Source organism: Engystomops pustulosus, chromosome 5, assembly GCF_040894005.1.
Source record: "Engystomops pustulosus chromosome 5, aEngPut4.maternal, whole genome shotgun sequence".
NCBI lineage: Eukaryota > Metazoa > Chordata > Amphibia > Anura > Leptodactylidae > Engystomops > Engystomops pustulosus.
Genome location: NC_092415.1, coordinates 72,871,487 through 72,891,418, shown reverse-complemented (window position 1 = coordinate 72,891,418; position 19,932 = coordinate 72,871,487). Strand labels below are relative to the sequence as shown.

The 19,932-nt window shown below is 40.7% G+C and overlaps 1 protein-coding gene across 2 annotated transcripts in view; it reads left to right on the top strand.

Annotated features, from left to right (window-relative positions):
* The window catches only part of MBP (myelin basic protein), a 150,405-nt gene that overhangs the window by 62,673 nt on the left and 67,800 nt on the right, over positions 1-19,932 (top strand). For both annotated transcript variants that reach the window (XM_072152363.1, XM_072152362.1), the window contains exon 3: positions 6,418-6,505. In XM_072152363.1, the coding sequence (XP_072008464.1) occupies positions 6,418-6,505 (88 nt within the window). The remainder of the gene's footprint in view (positions 1-6,417; positions 6,506-19,932) is intronic.

The window sequence follows — 19,932 nt, the reverse complement described above, 5'->3', positions numbered from 1 at the left end:
AATAAAATTTTATAGTTTAGCTCCTGGTGCCTGCTACAAATAAAAGCTTAATGTGTTAGGATAAACACTTTCTGCCACTGTTCAAGGGAGAAGGACGCATCAAGAGCACTCTCCCACTTGCTTGTGAAAGGGGGCAGGTAGTCCCCTAGTCCCTCCATACTCTGCATAGTGTAGAGTGTAGACCAAGGAGATTGAGTGTGATGGAGAGTCAGAAGACAGAAACAATTCAAATGGGATAGGTTCAACTAGTTGCCAAATAGGGCATAGAGAGGCAATGACTTCACAAATCTGGAAGAAAAGTAGCCATCTAGAGGGTGCCCCCCCCCCCCCCCCCGCCCCCCAGGGCGGCAGAAACCTCTGACATGGGGCATACTTTATTCTCGCGGATCACCTCATGGACTCTGTGAAGTGGGGCAGAGATATCTGTAATGGCAACATGTATATCAGGCAGATCAGGGTTACCTATTAGTGGGGTGACATGGCCTGGAACCTTTATCAAGGCTGAGGAACGCGCAAATCTGCGTCAGGCCTTAAGTAGCATGTATAGGAGATGCAATACATCAGACGCCCGTATTGGGGTGCCCAGATTTCACCAAGTGCATTTGCATGATCTGTTTCTAGCTCCATCTCAACTCACAATTTAGATGAGCGTTTATGGAAGATCGCGGACCGCACGGGTCCATATATTACTCTACAGAGCCCTGAGAAGCCTCCCGTGATGTCACCCGTTTTGGGCCAATCTTCTTCGGCCTCAAGGAGAAGGTAAGAGGGTCCTGCTTAGTCCTGTGGCTGGCGATGAGAAAAGAGGGTCTGTAGCTCAGCTTAGGAGCGTCTTCATGCGGCCACGTCCCCTTGAGATTTAATTATTAAAACTCTTAACTGCGTGGCCAAACACGGTGCTCTTTCCTATAAGCATTTGTCTTCATCTAGATGTTTAAGAGCATCTTGGCGAACATGTTCTTTTTGGAACTATTTAAGCCTCCACATCCTGCTTGGCAAGTTCTCTTGGACATCCTACAGTTTGTTAGCAAAGAATTAGCCTAGGTCAGTGAGTTAGGCTGCATTCACACTACCGCAAGGGGACGTATATACGGCCTATATACATCCACCATAGACGGCAATGGGCGCATGCGGTACCGTACCGCTCCGTACCCCGTGAAAAAATTGGACATGTCCTATTTTTTCAGAGCATACTGCGCCGTGTGCCATGTATCCCTATGGAGAGGGGCGGGGGTGAGCAGCGCTCTCCCCCTCCTCCTCTCCCCGCGCGCTGCCGTGTGCCCACCGTGCTACGGTACGGCGGGCACCGGTCGTGGGGTTACTCATCCCAGAAACTAGTGGAATACAATTGTAAGACATCTGTTACAAGTAACAATTGCTGTTGTATTCATTTTGAAACCATTCCTACAATCCAGCTATGAAACAGATGGTTATACTCTAAAATTGTCCATTGGTATTTGTTAATAAGACAAAAAAGTCTGCACAGTTATTTAAAAACAACACATAAGATAAATAGACAGATATGTTAGCTGTATAAAGAGAACTTTATATGTGGTTAAGTATATGTTCTATATAGACTTGTCAGCTGCAAGTTCAGGAATAATGGTGGGCTGAACCGATGGATTAAAGAGTAGGGCACTCCAATGTTTACTTACTTTTAACAAACTTTAATTAATCGATAGTACACAAAAAATACATTAAAATATGTTTTTCATTAGAAAAAGATTTGCTGCCTCCACTTTCCACTCCGAAATCCATTGTTGCTCACATAGCCTTCATGTTACAAAGATATCTAGAGGGGGAGGAGTAACCAGGTGGGATTAGGAAAGGAGAAATATTGGCATGAATAGAGGCTGCTGGAGTTTAAAGGGAACCTGTCACCACATCTTCACATAAACAGCCAGTGACAGGTTCTTATAGAGCCCTGTTAACTGACACCCTTCTTTTAGCTAAAAATTGTTTCCCTTACATCCCCATCAACTTTTATATGTTACTAGCTGTAGATCCCAGCACTGCCTGGGATAGGAAATAACTCTGTGCCTGTCTGTGACCGTCTCTCTCAGTGACCGTCTCTCTCAGTGACCGTCTCTCTCAGTGACCGTCTCTCTCAGTGACCGTCTCTCTCAGTGACCGTCTCTCTCAGTGACCGTCTCTCTCAGTGACCGTCTCTCTCAGTGACCGTCTCTCTCAGTGACCGTCTCTCTCAGTGACCGTCTCTCTCAGTGACCGTCTCTCTCAGTGACCGTCTCTCTCAGTGACCGTCTCTCTCAGTGACCGTCTCTCTCAGTGACCGTCTCTCTCAGTGACCGTCTCTCTCAGTGACCGTCTCTCTCAGTGACCGTCTCTCTCAGTGACCGTCTCTCTCAGTGACCGTCTCTCTCAGTGACCGTCTCTGGCATTCTCTGTCTTTGCCCGTCACTTTGTCTATAAGGGGATTTATCAGAATAGTCTAAGAGCAGAACTGCTCTAGCTGCCCATGGCAACCAATCAGAGCTTAAGTTTCATTTTTGCACAGCTGTTTGTAAATTTACAGCTGATCTCTGATTGGTTTCCATGGGCAATTGGAACAGTTTAACCTCAGACATTTCTGATAAATCTCCCCCAATCTCTCTATCCCTATCCTTTTACCTCACACATAAGTGTCATACTCGTTGCCTATAGTAACCAGTCAAAGCTCAGAACTTCAAACAATCATGGCTCAGCTTCTAACTGCTACAGCAGCAGACAATGGCTCCTGTATATAGTGGTTAATAAGTATATTTTGGAAAGGTCTATGACGTTCCCTGAGTCACAGAGAGCGACGGTGCAGATTCCTTTAGCAGACATGCACTCATTCATGCATACATACATACATACATACATACATACATACATACATACATACACACATACACACACACATATATATATATATATATACACACCTTTATATATTAAATTCCCTGGCATCTACTCCCCATGCCTTATGCCTCCTTACTATTCAGCAGTTCATGTCATGTGACCAGAGTGACATCTCAGGTCCTTTAGCCTCCAAACATGAGCAAACTGTACCTCATATATGTATGTATACATATATATATAATCTGTAATTGAATATTGGCAGACCGCCCCTAAGTACAAAGAGGCAGGGCAGTCAGTCAAAATACTGGGGCGGATTTCACTAGCAGCCTGGGAGATGAGGAGAGTCAAAGCCAGCAGACATGAGTCAGGAAAGCCAATTTGCATATCAGAAAGAACCTCTGTAATTAAGGTACAGTGCCACACTGGCAGCTAATTTTAATTTACATAGGGAGGACTTGTACCCCTTTCTCAGCAGCATTGTTAGGATGGTCAAATTCTTTAACCCCTTAATGACCGCCGTATCAGCTTTTTACGGCGGTCATTAAGGGTACTTCTTCTGACGCTTACGCTTTTCTACGGCGGCGCGTCAGAAGAAGATTTTGGGACACCGGGTCCTGCAATGGCTGGTGTCGGGCTGTGATCTTACAGCCCAGACCCGGCACTAACACCTGGGATCGGAAAAACTCAGATCCCGGGTGTTTAACCCATTAAACGCAGCGGTGCAAGTGTGTCCCCCGTGGATCGGACCCCCCCCCCCTTGGTGTGCTTACCGGGGGATCTGATCGGTCCTGCTGCTGCCCCCGGGTCCGGCGAGTGACCCGGGGCTTCCTGCTCCTCTTCTCGCTGGGTTCTGCCTTCCTGGCAGGACCCGGCTGTGTGTAACTGAGCATGCGGGTATACTTACACTATACACTGCAATACAAGTGTATTGCAGTGTAAAGGCTTGAACAAGCGATCGTTTGTTCAAGCCAAGAAGTAGAAAATGTAAAAAAGTAAAAAAAAAAAGATGAAATCATTTTATTATATAATTAAATAAATAAATAAAATAAAAGTCCCATAATCTCCCCAGTTACACATGAAATGCAAATAAAGTATATAAAACAAAAAAAAAAGTACATATTTGGTATCACCGCGTCTGTATCAATCTGTACAATAAATCTAAATCAATATTGAACCCGCTCGGTGAACGACATAAAAAAAAACCTCGAAAAACTTCCCGTAATATGCAATTTTTCATCAAACACCATCACAAAAAATGATCTAAAAAGTGAACAAAAAAAGTTACGTTCCCTAATATGATACGACTGAAAAGAACAACTCTTTTCGCAAGAAATAAGCCCTCAACGAGGTCTGACAACAGAAAAATACAGAAGTTATGGCCCTAAAAAGTTGTCAATAGTAAAAACAATGCGATAATCTCCAATATTGGATTTGCTCAGGAAAATTGAGCAAAGATAAGAAAAACTATATAAATGAGGTATCACCGCAATCATAGTGAACCAGAGAATAAAGATAAAATATTATTTTTATGTTACGGTGAGCGGGGGAAAAAAAGTGCTAAAAATCCAAAATAAAAATTGATGATTTTGTTAGTGTCCCCCTTGAAATAGTTAATAAAATCTCATGAATAAGCTATAGACCCCCAAAAGGAATTATCTATACATTGTATCTCATCCGGTAAAAGATAAGCTATTATATGTTTGCATTACCAAAAAAAATTAAAATTTATAGGATGTACAATGTGACAATACAAATCTGCTGTGAATGGCGCCTCCATTCATTCTATACTCGGCTGTGCGCCCGTACAGAAGTTTACCACCACATATGGGGTATCAGTACACTCGGGGGGAATTGGGCATCAAACGTTGCAGTGCGTTTCATCATTTAATTTATTCCGAAACTGTCAGTTTGGCCTAAATGAATGTATTTTCCCAAAAAATTCTATAGTTTCTAAATCGCAGGTCCATATTGTTTTAACCCATGTGAAACACTTAAAGGGTTCATAGACTTAATAGAAGTTGTTTTAAGTACGTTGAGGGATGAAGTTTCTATAGTGGGGTAATTTATGGGGTTTTACTATTATTTAGGCCTTTCAAAGTCACTTGAAAACTGAGTTGTCCCTCAAAATGTGAGTTTTGGCAATTTTCATTAAATTGAGAAAAATCGCACCTAAAAAATACCTAGAAAAATGAGAGGACGCATAAAATATCATCCCAACATAAAGCAGACATTCCGTAAATGTTAATTATCAAGCTTTTTGGGTAGTTTTACTTCCTGTCTGGAAAGCAGAACATTCAAACTTGGAAAATAAAGAATTTTTACAAACTTTTGCCAAATTTTCACTTTTTTTTTCGCAAAACTTAGCACTTAAATGTTATAACTAACATGAAGTACAATGTATCACGAGAAAACATTCTCAAAATCACCTGGACATGTTAAAGCGTTCCGAAGTTATAACCAATTATCGTGAGACATGTCAGATTTGAAAAATCGAGTCTGGTCATTGAGCTGAAAACTAGTGTCGGTGATAAGGGGTTAATAGAAAGTTTCTATCTTGCCCCAAGTGCTTTATATAACCTGTGAAGTGCTCTGTCACGATTGTCATACAGCTACATACATCCTAATTGCTTATACCCATGCAGGTAGCACATGTATAGACATCATGGGAGGGATTTATACGCCGGCGCGTATAGGAGAAACCAGGGTTATGTTTGTAGGTGCCAGAAAACCGGAGATATTTACAGTTAAAGTTAAAGACAGAAATGTGATATTTAAATACAGCCTTAGCCATTTACTAGAAACCCAATCCTGGTGTGATATTAACATGACATCAGAACTGTGTTTCTAGGTGCCACAGTTCAGAATATATAGGCGTTGGTAGAATGCCCTCTCCACCATGTCAGCTGAAGGCAGAATGGAGAAGGAGCTGTCGGGAGACGAAGCTTACAGTTTGCAGAAGTACCTGGGGAGGGGTGATGGATTGACGCCATGCATATTTTGGTAAAAGCTCATTCAATTTTACTGCTTATTTTAAAAAAACTTTATAATCTGTATTTTTTCCTCATTTTTAGTTATCTGTTCAATATTTCTATGAACAAAAAACATGAAGTCCATAAAACTAAAAGTAAAAATTGTTATGATATGCAAATCTGTTTCCAAAGATATCATTTAAGGAAGAGCAGAACAGAACAGCAAAAACTGAGCTTGAAAATGGGGTACCAATGACCATTGGTCACAAATGTGCAGACTTGGAACAAATGTTCCTCTTTGTTTATAAAGTGTATGACATCACTGCAATTCTTTTCTACCCAATAGATTCAAACCAATTGAGAATTGGAGGGGAAAACCCCCTTAAAAAATGAAATTATAGTTGGATCATGGGGAGGTTTTCTCCTAGCATCGCAGTGGTAGTCCATACATACATACATACATACATGCATGCATGCATACATACATACATACATACATACATACATACATATATACTTCTAGAGTTTTTTAATAGCAATCATCAGTGGTGTATAGAAAATGATCTAATAGTATTGTACTAAGCCATTGTCTATATATCTGTTTCAGAATACAGAAAACCGAGTAGTAGAAGAACAAAAGCCTGAAAGTGATGTGGCAGATCCTTCCCCGGAATGTGATGACAATGAAGTGTTTGGTATGTACCTGCTAGAAACTAGAAGCAACTTGTAGCTGAGATGTAACTACTCTGACGTCAGCTGTGCAAGAGGCCTTCCTATCTAGTACTACTGAGAGTTATGATGATATTATTCATGTAGGTATAAATTATACATATGTATATTTATTTATGTTAAGAAGCAGAGCAAATCACTAAATTTCCGTAGTATGTGTGTTTTGTTTAATGTTCTGGGTCTGTGCTGTTTATTTGCTGACTATTAATAGTAAATGGAGCCCTATTTTTTCTAATACACCGCTCCAAATTTCTTGCCTACCATTAAATAATAACAATGGACAGCACACAGTCACCACTAGGCGGCTAACATGTTTTATTACAAATAATTATTTTTATATTTTCTAATATGTTATTCATTGGTGATTGATGGGGTTCCTACACCCCTGCCGATCCGCTAATTTACACTACAGACAGAGCCCATTACAGACAGCTCCGTCTTGTTTCCAGGCTTTCAGCAGGTCTTTCTTCTATTCACTTTAAAAGAAGCCTCATCTGTAGTGCGCCTATGTGGCCACTGTTGACACCACTGGTCTCAGCTCTTATGTGGGAGTGCTTGCACTTGTGAACATCACCCATTGATTACCTATCCTGCAAAATCATGGCCAATTTACCCATCATTCTTGCTTTAATGCTGTTCAGGTACCAGCCTGCGTCTGCTTCCTGATCTCTGCCAACATAAGCATATTTTTTCTTGAGAAAATCTTTGGCCTGAGTGTAGAAATGAAATCTTGATTTGTAGCTTTCTTGTAGCATGAGTGTGATGTGAGGTCGGGTACATGTCGTTGACAGTTCTCTGCTCCGCCATTTAAATTGGACAAGAGAAGGTGCACGTGACCTGGAGGCCATAACTGTGGTGCCTTGAATTGCTCATTCATATAAAATTAAAAGGGAAGTTTTAACTTCTAAAAACTTTCTTATGTGTAACATGTCACCCCTAAGGGCATATGAATAGCTCTCAGCCACTCTAGAAGCTGATAGATTCCCTTCAGCAGTGGCCTTGTGTCTATTATACAAACATTTGCCAAATGTTGTTGTGTGATCATAAAAACGTTTGGATTTGTGATGCACATGTCTTTGGCTGCTGCTGCACTTTTCCAGGTCCCAGCTTGGGTCGGAGCAATCCTTAACACTCTGGGAAAGCTGTGGGTTCACAGGGACACTGCCAGGGAGTCAAAGGATAATCATAACAGAATAAGGTGGCTCAGAGGATTTTATTTAAAGAGCAAGACGACTTGTTGAAATGGAGTCTTCTTCAGGTCAGATAACTTTCAGCTGATGAGGCATATACAATTAAGGCTGGATAGTTCTTCATCTCTAAGGATAAGGTTATTAATATTGATAATATCCTTTATATATTCTTTTTATAGAAAAAAATTAAAGAATTTATAATATTATTTTTATTACCTTAATAAAGAACTCGTATGACCTGAAGAAGATTACATTACATTACTTTTACCTTAAAATTAGTCAAGAAGAAAAAGCAAGAAAAAAAAAGACAACCATACTAATGTAACTGATTGTATCCTGCTCTGTTGTTTACCTTATTATGGATTTACCATATTCTTCTTGTAGGGATAATGATTTCCACATATGGCACATGACTGGTCATGGTTCCGCTATACAAGGAGTCACTGCAGCTCCATACATTTGGCATCTGCCAGTTTTTACTAAATTTTACTAAGAGTCTTTTTATTTGAGTTTTTTTTACCACATGACTCACTTGGAGTCATAAAAGCTACAAATAAAATAAAACATTACAGAGTACAGTCAGTCTCATGGAACAAAAGGAGTGTTAGAGCTATTATTCTATGATTTTCTTGTACTGTGTTCACAATATTGTTTGCAGGAATAGATACACTAGTCAGGCTTGTAACCTTGAAACTTTGGTCAGTGGGTAATTGCTATTGTGACGCATTCTGCTCCTGTGCCACATAGGGTATAGCACAGTCTTTTATGTGTGAACACGTTGCTAGCATCTGTTTCCAGTGTCCTCCATTCGGCAGTAATCATTTGCTAGTGTGTCATTATGCTGTATTCTGAAGATCTGGAGCAACAAATGGATTTCTGCTGGGTTGTGCAGATGAGGTCTGTTTTGAGGCAATCAGGCAGATTTATTAGGCAGAGTTTATATTTTTAGCTGTATTGCAGCAGCTGTGCGAGTCCTGGGATAAGGACAGGCTCCATGTGATCTACGGATTTTTGAGCTCCTCTTATTTATAATGTGTGTTGCTGGGGGGGAGATAATTCATGCAGGGATAAGGTGATGTCATTTATCCTAGAACTCCACTGCGCTGCCTGTTCTTGGCTTAATGTGGTCAGATTACCCTTTTTCCTATTTAATTGCACTTCACTTGGCAATCTGCAGACCGTTAACATACTGACATAAATGATTCCCTCCAAGTAATGTGTGCACAGACCTCCTGTTTCTCGAAGACAGATACTATAACACAGTAGAAATGTATAAGTCACTGTTGAGAAGTATCTACAGGCAGTCCCCGGGTTACATACAAGATAGGGTCTGTAGGTTTGTTCTTAAGTTGAATTTGTATGTAAGTCGGAACTGTATATTTTATCATTGTAATCCCAGCCAGAACTTTTTTGGTCTCTGTGACAATTGGATTAACAATAAATCTTCATTACAGACGCCTTTGATAACTGTTATAGCTGATCATTGTAGCCTAGGACTAAAGTACAATAAATTACCAATATCCAGAGGTCTGTTTGTAACTAGGGGTCGTATGTAAGTCGAGTGTTCTTAAGTAGGGGACCGCCTGTACTACTATATCATCAATATAACTGATAACCTCATCGCCTCCCATATATGTAAAACAGATATGACTTGTTCATCCTGGACATTCATCATTTCAGTTAATTAATGTCCAGCAGTTTTTAGAATGTTCAGTAGGGGGAGTGCAAGGCTAAAGCTAAACTTTTGTCCGGAAGCAATGTCCTGGACGACTTCTGCAGTCCACATTTACCGCCATGTCCCTTACAAATTTATGTGAGACTCTCCATATAGCATAAGCTTGATATTGTTCAATTTCACTTTTAGCTCTGTCAACTCCCACCAATGCAACATTAGAGGTTTCCACACCTTAAGGGGGTATTCCCACAAAGACAGGTTTCTTAAATGTAATCAGGATAACAAAATAACACATTGGGACACATGTATTATCGCATCTGTGCCAAAAAATTTTTGGGATTTTAATGTTTTTTTGGCCCAGAACTGTTGCGGATCATTCATAATGAGTTTGCGCCAGAAAGAACAGATGTTTCAGACTATCCCGACACCTTCGTCTTTTTTTGGCGCAAGTGAGCATGGCCTAACGTTTCAACATTAACCTCCACATTTATGTGTATTTTGTCTGCATTTTTAGGCGCAATTTTTGGCGCACAATAGACCAAATTGGTCTGAGAGCAAAATTAAGGCGCAGTGCATGTCAGATTTAGGCGCACACTTCATTACTGTCAGCATTTTTCTGGCACACGACTGATTAATTCCATCTACTCAGTAATCACTAACAGCCGTGCACCACTTTAATACATCGGGCTGTGCTTTGCAGAGACTGATCTCCGATGCCAACAGTCGTCCTTGCGGCACAATTAGTAAATCCCCCGCACGGTTATTAACAACTATACAAGTCCAACCTGTCTTTATCAGTCCTGGTGTGCACAATTTCAGTTGCCCATAGACACGACCCGGTAACTTCTGACTTGGGGGGGGGGGGGGGATGGGGAGCTGCCATCTTGGATTTTTGTGTGTGCAATAGGAATATAATGGATCTCATCATCTCTATTCTGTCTCATCGTTATCTATGTGTCAGCTTCTGCACATTGTACTAGTATCTAAGTAAAAGTATATATAGACCACATTGTCAGCTCACAGAACTAGGTGGATCATAATGTGTCTGCTTAGAGAGTCTCTGCCCACACACTCGAATTTTACCTCTTATAAGCTTAGGGAGTGATAGGAGCTAAAACCTCAACTGAGTAAATTGTGCGGTAAAGGGTTATAAATGATCTTTGTTGTGTTAACATCAAAAAGACCATGGATAACAAATATAAGATTAGCACAGTCGCAGTGCCTGGATCTATGAGTAGGGCCCCCTGGTTCATGATTGAATTTGATGGTTTCCTTTAAGGTGTGGAAACTCTTAGGCTACATTCACACGAACGTATGGGGGACGTATATACGGCCGACGTATATACGGCCGATATACGTCCCCCATACACTCCTATGAGCGCACGGCACCCTACGGGAGCGGTACGGTGCAGCACACGTGCGGCACCGTACCGTTCCGTACCCGGGAAAAAGATAGGACATGTCCTATCTTTTCCCGTAATACGGGGCCGTGCGCTATAGGTTGCTATGGAGAGGGGCGGGGGTGAGCTGCGCTCACCTCCTCCTCCTCTCCCCGTACACTGCCGTTGCCCGCTACGGTACGGTACGGGCGGGCAACGGCAGTGTGAATATAGCCTTAGTGCTGCAGTGGTTGGACTCTGGTCACTTTGTCACTGTGCCTGGTCTAGGAGTAAGTATCCATGTTTTTTCATGCTGGATTTTGATGGTAGATTTCCTAAACATGATTCCCAGGATAAGGGTAATCCAAATATCAGTTGATTTCTAGTAGACCCAAAATACAGCCTGAAGCTGGAACCCAAATACTCTGCAGATCAGGTCAGGACCTGATTCCAAAAGTGATTTATTACCATACACTCCAACAGCAACAGCAGGGACCAGAATCTGTGTAGTGCGCACCTATCCTATCCTATCCTGAGCAGGACACTACGGAGCCTGACCCGGTAGCCACCAGACCTTTCTAATGTTGCCTTACATGTGTAATGTTTTTGTAAATGGTTCCTTTTCCATTACCTTTTTCTCTCTCCCATGGGTTATAGTGAGTGCAGATGCCGCTCTGTGCCAGCGCTCGTCACATAAAGTTTTGTCATCTGCGCCCTCCTGTCATCTGCCACAGGGAACATTCAGCCTTTATCACTAATTTTAAACAACAAGAAGGGAGAACGGTCAATTTGCTGAATTCATAAGTGGTTTTGCATCTCTGCTTTTTTTTTTCTGCACATCTTAGCCATTGGATTGCGGGTATAAAAGCCGTCATTATGGCGATGACTGTTCTTGCCTTCTAATACCTCAGATGTGCAGCTGGAGAATGACAGCCACATACATTCCTTGGCAGCAGATTATGTACATAACCCCCAGACATCCTTGTTTGGAGCGGCTGTCTTTGTGACACTTGTGAAAAGGAATCATAAGTAACAGATTGGATAAGGTAGATTTCACTAAATTCTGCATGTAATAGGACAAGTGATGTTTCCCTCTTAAAGGAAACTTGCCATGAGGAACCTACCATCAGAAGTAGATCTGATGATAGATGCCTCCTGCCCGCCTCTGCCCTAACGAACAGATTAGGACATTAGAAGATTTACTTCTGAAGGTAGATTCCTCATGGTAGGTTTCCTGTAAGTATGTTTTTGGCTGACTGTTCTGTAACTTTGACTTTTTTTATGGTATAAAGCAGGGAGTAGAGACTATTTTATAATGCCATTTCATGACTTGCACACAAGATATAGAAGAATATAAGTAAGCTGAGGTATTATGGAAAATCAATGGTGTTATATCACAATCCACAGCTTCCTAGCTCATGGGACAGGGGGGCTGTGAATTCTTTTCAGGTTTCTTACTCTCTTGTCAATAGGAGGAATATAATGCAGGATGATAAGCTGTTGATAATAACCCAGTCTTTCTCCCATAATCCTCCTTAGCCTGTTTTCAAGTAAGCATATTTACAATCTGTATTATATCAGTGTTCTGGGGGCTGTATACAGGTGCTAGCAATACTTTATTATTGTGCTACTCATATGTCCATTTTTTTAACATCTTAATTGTCTATTGTATTACCGCTACATGTCCCAGTTTTGTCCTTTTTTCCTCCACAATACAACCATAGGGTATCTGCACCTTTAGCGAATTAGCTGCGGATTTGCAGCATGGCAAAACCACATCTTAATATTGTAGCATTGTAGTGAACTGGAATGAATGCGATCCCATACACACTGTGCGAATAAAATCTTTATCAGAAAGGCCTTTTTAATCACTGCTGTGGATAGTTTTGCAGTGCAAAGGTTAGGCTCCCCCCAGCGGCTGAGGCAAAACCGGACAGAGTCGATCCGCATCAGAAACAAACTGGTTACTGCTTACGGATGTCTGCATGATGATCGCTGGAGTAAATCCCGTAGACTTTCCGCTATTTGTGCAGATACTATTAAAGTCTATTACTATAGCTTACAAAAGAGATGCATCAGTGTTTGATCAGTATCGCATCACTACTTTGTTATTATTTCATTGGACCAAAAAAAGATCCCTCGCTTAATGGTTGTCGTCTGGAGTCAGGGTTTTTTTGCTGTACTCACCACTCTCTGTGCCAGTTCAGTACAGCGCCCCCCATCAGTGCTGGCCTCTGTTTATAGCTGCAGGCTGTAGTGGGTACGCAGATGTGAACTAAACCTCTGTATACAAACAGAGGCCAATGCCACGCAGAGCTGGTCACTGGCTAGTTCAGGTTATATCCACCAGCAAGGTGTGACCATTAACGTCCTGGACTACTAATCTGCTCTACATCTACGAATTGAAGATTAGGCAAGACTGATTGAAATACTGTGCATTCTTTCTATTAAGAGGCTAGAAGCTGATTGACAACCCCTTGTAGTCGTCATGAAAACCGTGTCACCTGAACAACCCAATGGCTTACATTCACTGCAATACAATTCTGAAAACTGTAATGTGAGTGGTTCTGTATATAGCTACAGTCAGAACCTCTGTCTCCTCTCTATGGAAGTAATATTTATGCCCTTAATGACTGCTCTCAAAAGGGTCAGAAAGCCTAGGGAGAAGGCACCATGACAACAAATCCACAAATTGCCGCAATGTTCTCTCCCCTTCTGCCTGCCATTTACTCTTAATAATCCTTTTGAGTCTGAATATTCTCTCAATACTTATGATGGGCATTTCCTCAGTAAGAGGAGACAGGATACTGCTTCTAAGCTTCAGGAAAATTTCTAAAATGACACTTAATAAGGTTATGTTCTTCAGGTAGCATGACCTACACATGCAAAAACCTTTGTGTAGTTCAAAGAAAATGACATAACAGAAGACCTCATTTATCTATAGCCTCCTAATACATGTAGTCCAATCTAAATGGTTCAATGGATATTAAAAGGAAATTCTATCAGTATGAATATGCCACAGTATCCAATATTCTATAATTTCTCAAATGGATTCAAATGGTTTACGGTACTTTGCTACAAAAATGACACAAAACCAGAAGTTTACATACACTATATAAAAAGACACATATGCATGTTTTCCTCACAATCTGACATGAAATCAGAACAAACCTTTCCCCTTTTAGGTCAATTAGCATTACTAATATTTTTTTATCTTTACCAAATACCAGAATAATGAGAATTTTTAAGACATTTTATGACAAATATTTCATTAGTATTTGGTACCATTGCCCTGTACTGTATGACTTGGGTCAAACAATTTTGATGTCCTTCCACAAGTTTCTCACAATAGTTGGTAGGAATTTAGGCCCATTCCTCCTGCCAGAACTGGTGGAAGTGAGCCATGTGTGTAGTCTGCCTTGCTCCACCTGCCTTTTCAGCTTTTCCCATATATCTTCAATAGGATTAGGGCTTTGTGATGGCCACTCCAAAACATTCAATTTGTTAAGCCACTTTGAAACCAGTCTGGCAGTAGCTGGTTCTTTCACGATTTTGTGAAGTCCACCAGTCCCTCCTCCTGCAAAACAAGACACCTTCAGGTTTCTGGAAATTGCACCCATGGAAGACCCACAGGTCCACAATTCTTTTTCTAATGTCTTGGATGGTTTCCTTAAATTTTCCCATGATGTTACACATAGAAGCAGTGGGGGAGATTTATCACTGCTTCTACGCCAGTTTTCTGGTGCTTCCTTCCCTCCCACTGTCTGCTAATATTTCTGGCAGGGGTAAGTTACAAGTGCTTCAGGGGCTGTGTAAGTGCCAGAGGTCTAACACCATTATTGCATCCTCTACTCACAATAGCTTATCTACATCTTATCTTCTCACCCTACCTGCTGCCTATGGCCATGATGCTGCTGTAAAGCCGATCACCTTTACCTAGAACTGATATAAAAATAAACAGGAAAATCATAAACTTGTGTCCCAAAGATTCCTGATCTGTCAATATTTATTAAAAAGTGTTATTTCCAGGCGCTGAACCCCAAAAAATGGCAAATAGCACCCAAATGTCCAAAATTCCCCTTTTTTTTGTCATTTTGCTACAAAAAATTAAATAAAAAGTGATCAAAAGGTTGTAAAGTTCCACAAATCTATCAATAGTAACATCATCAAACAGTTAGAATTTTTTAAAATCTATTTAAACACAATAAAACCTATATAAATTGAATATCCCTCTGATTGCACCAACCCAGTGAATAAATAGGAGGTGTCATTTGGAACGAAAAGTGCCCATAAGCAAATGACGCAAATGCGTTTTTTCAACAATTTCACAACATTTGGGATTTTTTTCCTCTGCCTCCATGTATACAGCATGGAATAATAAATACCGTCACTGGAAAGTACAATTTGTTAAAAAAAGGGCCGAGTCCTTAACCCTTTAACAAAACCTATTGCATTATAAATGCAGTTCTACTACGTGATCTAATGGAGGAGGCGCCGAGCCCATATTTGAGTCTGTGTGAAAGCATAAAAAGAGCAGTGGTTTATGTCCATAAAATACAAATGTTTAAATTTAATTCCTCTTATTGAACCATAAATTTAATTCCTAAAAAAGGAATGTGCTCTATAGCTGAGCTGTTAGAGATCTGAGAGTGAGGTGGCAATGATTGCAGATAGCTGGAAACCTAGATATTATAAGTAATGCGCTCTGACATATTTCTGCCCCTGAACACTAGGATAGATTATAGAAGAGTCACTGCCAGGATGCTCCTTCCCATAAACCAGGGGAGCTCTAATAGCTGACAAGATAAAGACTGATGTTAATTACTGCAGGTAATTGGGAATCCAATTCTGTCACTGCTCTTGGGTACCATCATCCGGACACAGGAGTAATTTACTCTGCCCCGCTGCCATGTGCCATGAACCTTGTTACTCTCATGTCTCTAAAAGTAAAAACCCACATAGATTGCTGGTAAGGAGCACCGTGTGTATGATTATTGCACATTCTGCTTTTCTGTGATACTTTCCTCCTGAAGGGTAACTCTGTTTCTTGATGTTCTATGACTTGGATCATGTGTTCTTTATCAGTGTCTGTCTCCGGTTCTGGTTAGTGGGTCACTGTCAAGTAGAGAATTATCTGCTCATTGATGCTGTTATAAAGAAGTAGTGAAAAGCTCTGATGTGAATGAGGCTTTTGTGTGTGATAGAAACTTACTTCTACCGCTATGGCTGTGTCTCTCCTTTCTCACTTACTGTAGCTCCTGCTCACGCTCCCCTTATCGTTTGACTCTGTAAACGGATACCTCTCTGTTAATGAGAAGATTCTGTGGTAGTTTGCTCCAAAAAAAAATTCTACAATCTTTTGCACTACATTTTCATGGGTTTTCGATCTTTGTTTTTGAACTATTGCATCATCCATTCTGGGTGATGGAGCCATGCTGGGCTATGAAAAAAACCTTATCTGTAAGGTGTTAAGCTTCTAGATAACATACTAGTAGTACTTTATTAGGCAGGTTTCTGATAACAGGTTCCCTTTAAATGTAGCCAGAATTAGCATTCAGCATTAGCCACTTTGGGCCACATTAAGGCCCAGTTCTCATCTACCTTGGGATTCCATCATAGAAGAGCATAACAGAAACTGAATAGGGAAGTTCTTCTGTTCACCCCCTTCCCTCTTTTCTTCATAGCTTCACCCAAAGAAGCCCAATCTCCTGTGCCCGGCAGAATGCTTCTCTGTCTCATTTTTAACAAACATAGACGCATACATGAGCTGGTCATGTCCATAAAACTGTCCATAACCAACACGTTTGAGTGCATACACCATAAAAGTTGTGGCAATAATATTCTCCTTACCCCAATGGCCTATACAGATGGACTAATACATTGATACACTGTATACGATTTCATTTATATCATGTAATGCAAGGAAGTAAATATTGCTCCATCCTTATGCACATGGACTTTGTCCTAATTAAGATTTGTTGAAAATATTCTGTTTGCAAATGTTAGTTGTATTTTCAATTACATGTCATACGGATCACTATTTATAAATAAACCTGTAAATATTTAAGCAGTTTTAGCTTTCCATAATCCAATTTGACAAGGCGCAGACCTAAAATGGTTAACACATGGGATTACAAATGTGAAGGAGGCTAGTATTTTCTGCTTTTAGCTAGTGTCCTGGTAGTGACAAGACTGCTGTTCTTGCAGTCCTTTGAGCAGAGGCTTAAACAATGCAAGCCATTATATGAGGGGGCTGCTCATGCAGGATGAATCCAGCACTTTTTCTCCATTACATGCCCACCTACATCTTATCACACTCAAGTACATTACAAGGCTGTAGAAACTTGAGCACAAAACCCATTCTTTTACACTAGTGTAGGAATACTTCTCCATTCTTCTATGTTTTACAAGTCTGCAGTACATTGAAGAATTCCTTTTCTCATGAAGAAATTAATCAGTATCCAGATGTCTACAGTCTTTTTTTGCCCCAGTTATGGGGGAAAAAATAATATATAATATCCTCCCCTTGCTATGTCCTTTAGACTTCTAACAATAGAAAACTGTACACCAAGCATATCTCTCATGAAATAGCATATCATATCACATAAATTCGCAGCAGTCTACATAGAGACAAGTAGGAGTCCGTGCAGGCATACTTTGATTTTTTTTATGTGGTCAGATATGTGCATGGGTTACAGTTTGTTAATGTTAAGAGGCTAAAGGACCTGTGATGATGTCACTCTGGTCACATGACATTAGGTCACACTCCTCAACTCGCTCTAAAGATGCATATATACCAGGCAAGTTTATAACTTCGATTTTGTGGTAATCTGGGGAAAACACTTTTTAGCTAAAAGAGGGGGGTCAGATAGTTATTAGTACTCTAAAGGAACCTGCCACTACCTGTTTTTGTGAAAAATCTGGTGACAGGTTCCCTTTAAAACGGTTTAGAAAATAATCTTTTTAAAGGGATTGTATTCTGCAGACAATCCCATTTTGCCAAGTTCCTAATAGGCCATTATAATCTCCTAATAAAGCTTTGCGTCTCTCTTATTTATTAGATGGGGTAGAATATACCCATGAATTCTGCCTTTTGCTTTGACAGGCCCAGTTCATCTGTATTTTATAGGGAAGGTTCATGTAATGTTTCAGATCAGGGGGCGCTATTTGAGAAATGATGCTGGGCTTTCCTGGAAAAATACAGGTCATCTTTAAGGTCACAAATGGAACATGCTGTAATCGGGTCATTTTTAAGGGGGCATTTAACCACCAAAAGCAGATGCCTTTAAAACCACTGCCAGGAAAAGGAATTGCTGTAACTGCATTAGAAAATGTAGCTCCCTTTATAAACACTCATGTCATCTATTTTTGTCTTTAAATCTGTTTGCTGGGAACAAAACATAATGTCATTTGGGACAAGGAAGTGACTAAAAACCCTGCACTTATCACAGAGTGTTATGGTGTTTTTATGTTCATTATCAATGATTGCAGTTTTTGCTGTACCTAGGAAAGCACAATTCTGTCTTGTATCCTATTTTTCTTTCACAAAAAAGCACAGCTTTTTTTTTTTTAACATCATTCTTATGGACCATAACAAATGTAGTCAGCACAGTGCATGATGTGCCTCCTTAGTCTAGTTAAGGTTGTGCAAAAATGCCACAGTAAAACATTTACTTTTAGCATAACTCATGCCAGTCATATATATTTTGGTGTTAGCACAGTGTTCAGTTGTTTAGTGTAAGGATTATACAGGTAGGAGTCCTGGAGAGCTGTGTTACCATACCTTTGTATGGTTGCAAAAAAGCATTGATGTTCTTGGATTGTAGCTGGACTTGGAGCAATCTGGTGTGTTAGATCTCTTCAATGATCACAGCTCGAACTGGCAGTACTGTGTTTAGTGAAGAAATCTTGGGTGAACACTCATTCCTGGGTATGATCTCAATCTCTGAGTGTACTTATGTTTTGGAGAACTGTGGCAGTACGTCTGCGTGAAGCCATTAAATCAATTTTGGAAATTAAGTAGACAAGGCATGTTTTGTATATATTGAATATATATATATATATATATATATATATATATATATATATATATATATATATGACTGTAGTTGATTCAAATACCGTATATACCGGCGTATAAGACGACTTTTGAAGACGGAAAAATCTTCTGTCTTCTCTGGGGTCGTCTTATACGCCGGTAATCGTCTTATACGGCGGGTCCCGGTGCATGGAGAGGGCTCACGGGCTGAGCCCTCTCCATAGCCGGTAAGTCTTTGCTGCATATTGCAGCAAAGGCTTACCGGTAACACCCGCGATCGGTGCTAGCACCGATCGCGGGTGTTTGCACAGCGATGGCTGCCGGCAGCCTCAAAAAGCTGCCGGCAGCCTCAAAAAGACATCGGGGTGCATACTCACCCTCCGTTGGCCCCGTCATACTAGGCGCCGTCCAGGGGAGAACAATGACGGCGCCCGGCACGAAGTTAGTGAAGACAGAAGACGGGCGCCGAAGCCGGAAGAGGACCCACGCGGACATCGGGGGAGCAGCGCTGCAGGTCGGGGCCACCGGAGGGTGAGTATATAAGTTTATTATTTTCTATTAATGCTGGGCTGGCTGGATATTACTGGGGGCAGTGCTGTATACTACTGGGCGCTGTGCTGTATACTACTGGGGGCTGTGCTGTATACTACTGGGGGCTGTGCTGTATACTACTGGGGGCTGTGCTGTAATGGTAATGTTGTTGTTGTATGCCTTATGTTTATGAGCGACAGTTTTCCTGCTATATACCTGCATGTCATAAGAATTTACATTAAAAAAAGGACCATGTTAAATTCAAATGTTTTTTTTTTTAATTTTTACCGTTGTTTTGTATGCGTTGGATGCGAATATATCTTAAACTCTATATTTTAAACAGGAAAGTAGGGGGGTCGTCTTATACACCAGGTCGTCTTATACACCGGAATATACGGTAGATATAATTTTCTGCCAAACTGCATTACTGTACTTGATACTGTTACTAGGTTAGAAGTATGCAGACATGATTATAGGGTAATTCTCTTTGGAAAGACAGGTGTACCGCACTCCAATGTTTTGGGATGGTGCTTTAGTTGGATTCTCGATCCAGATGTCCAATAGAAAAGAGCATAGCACT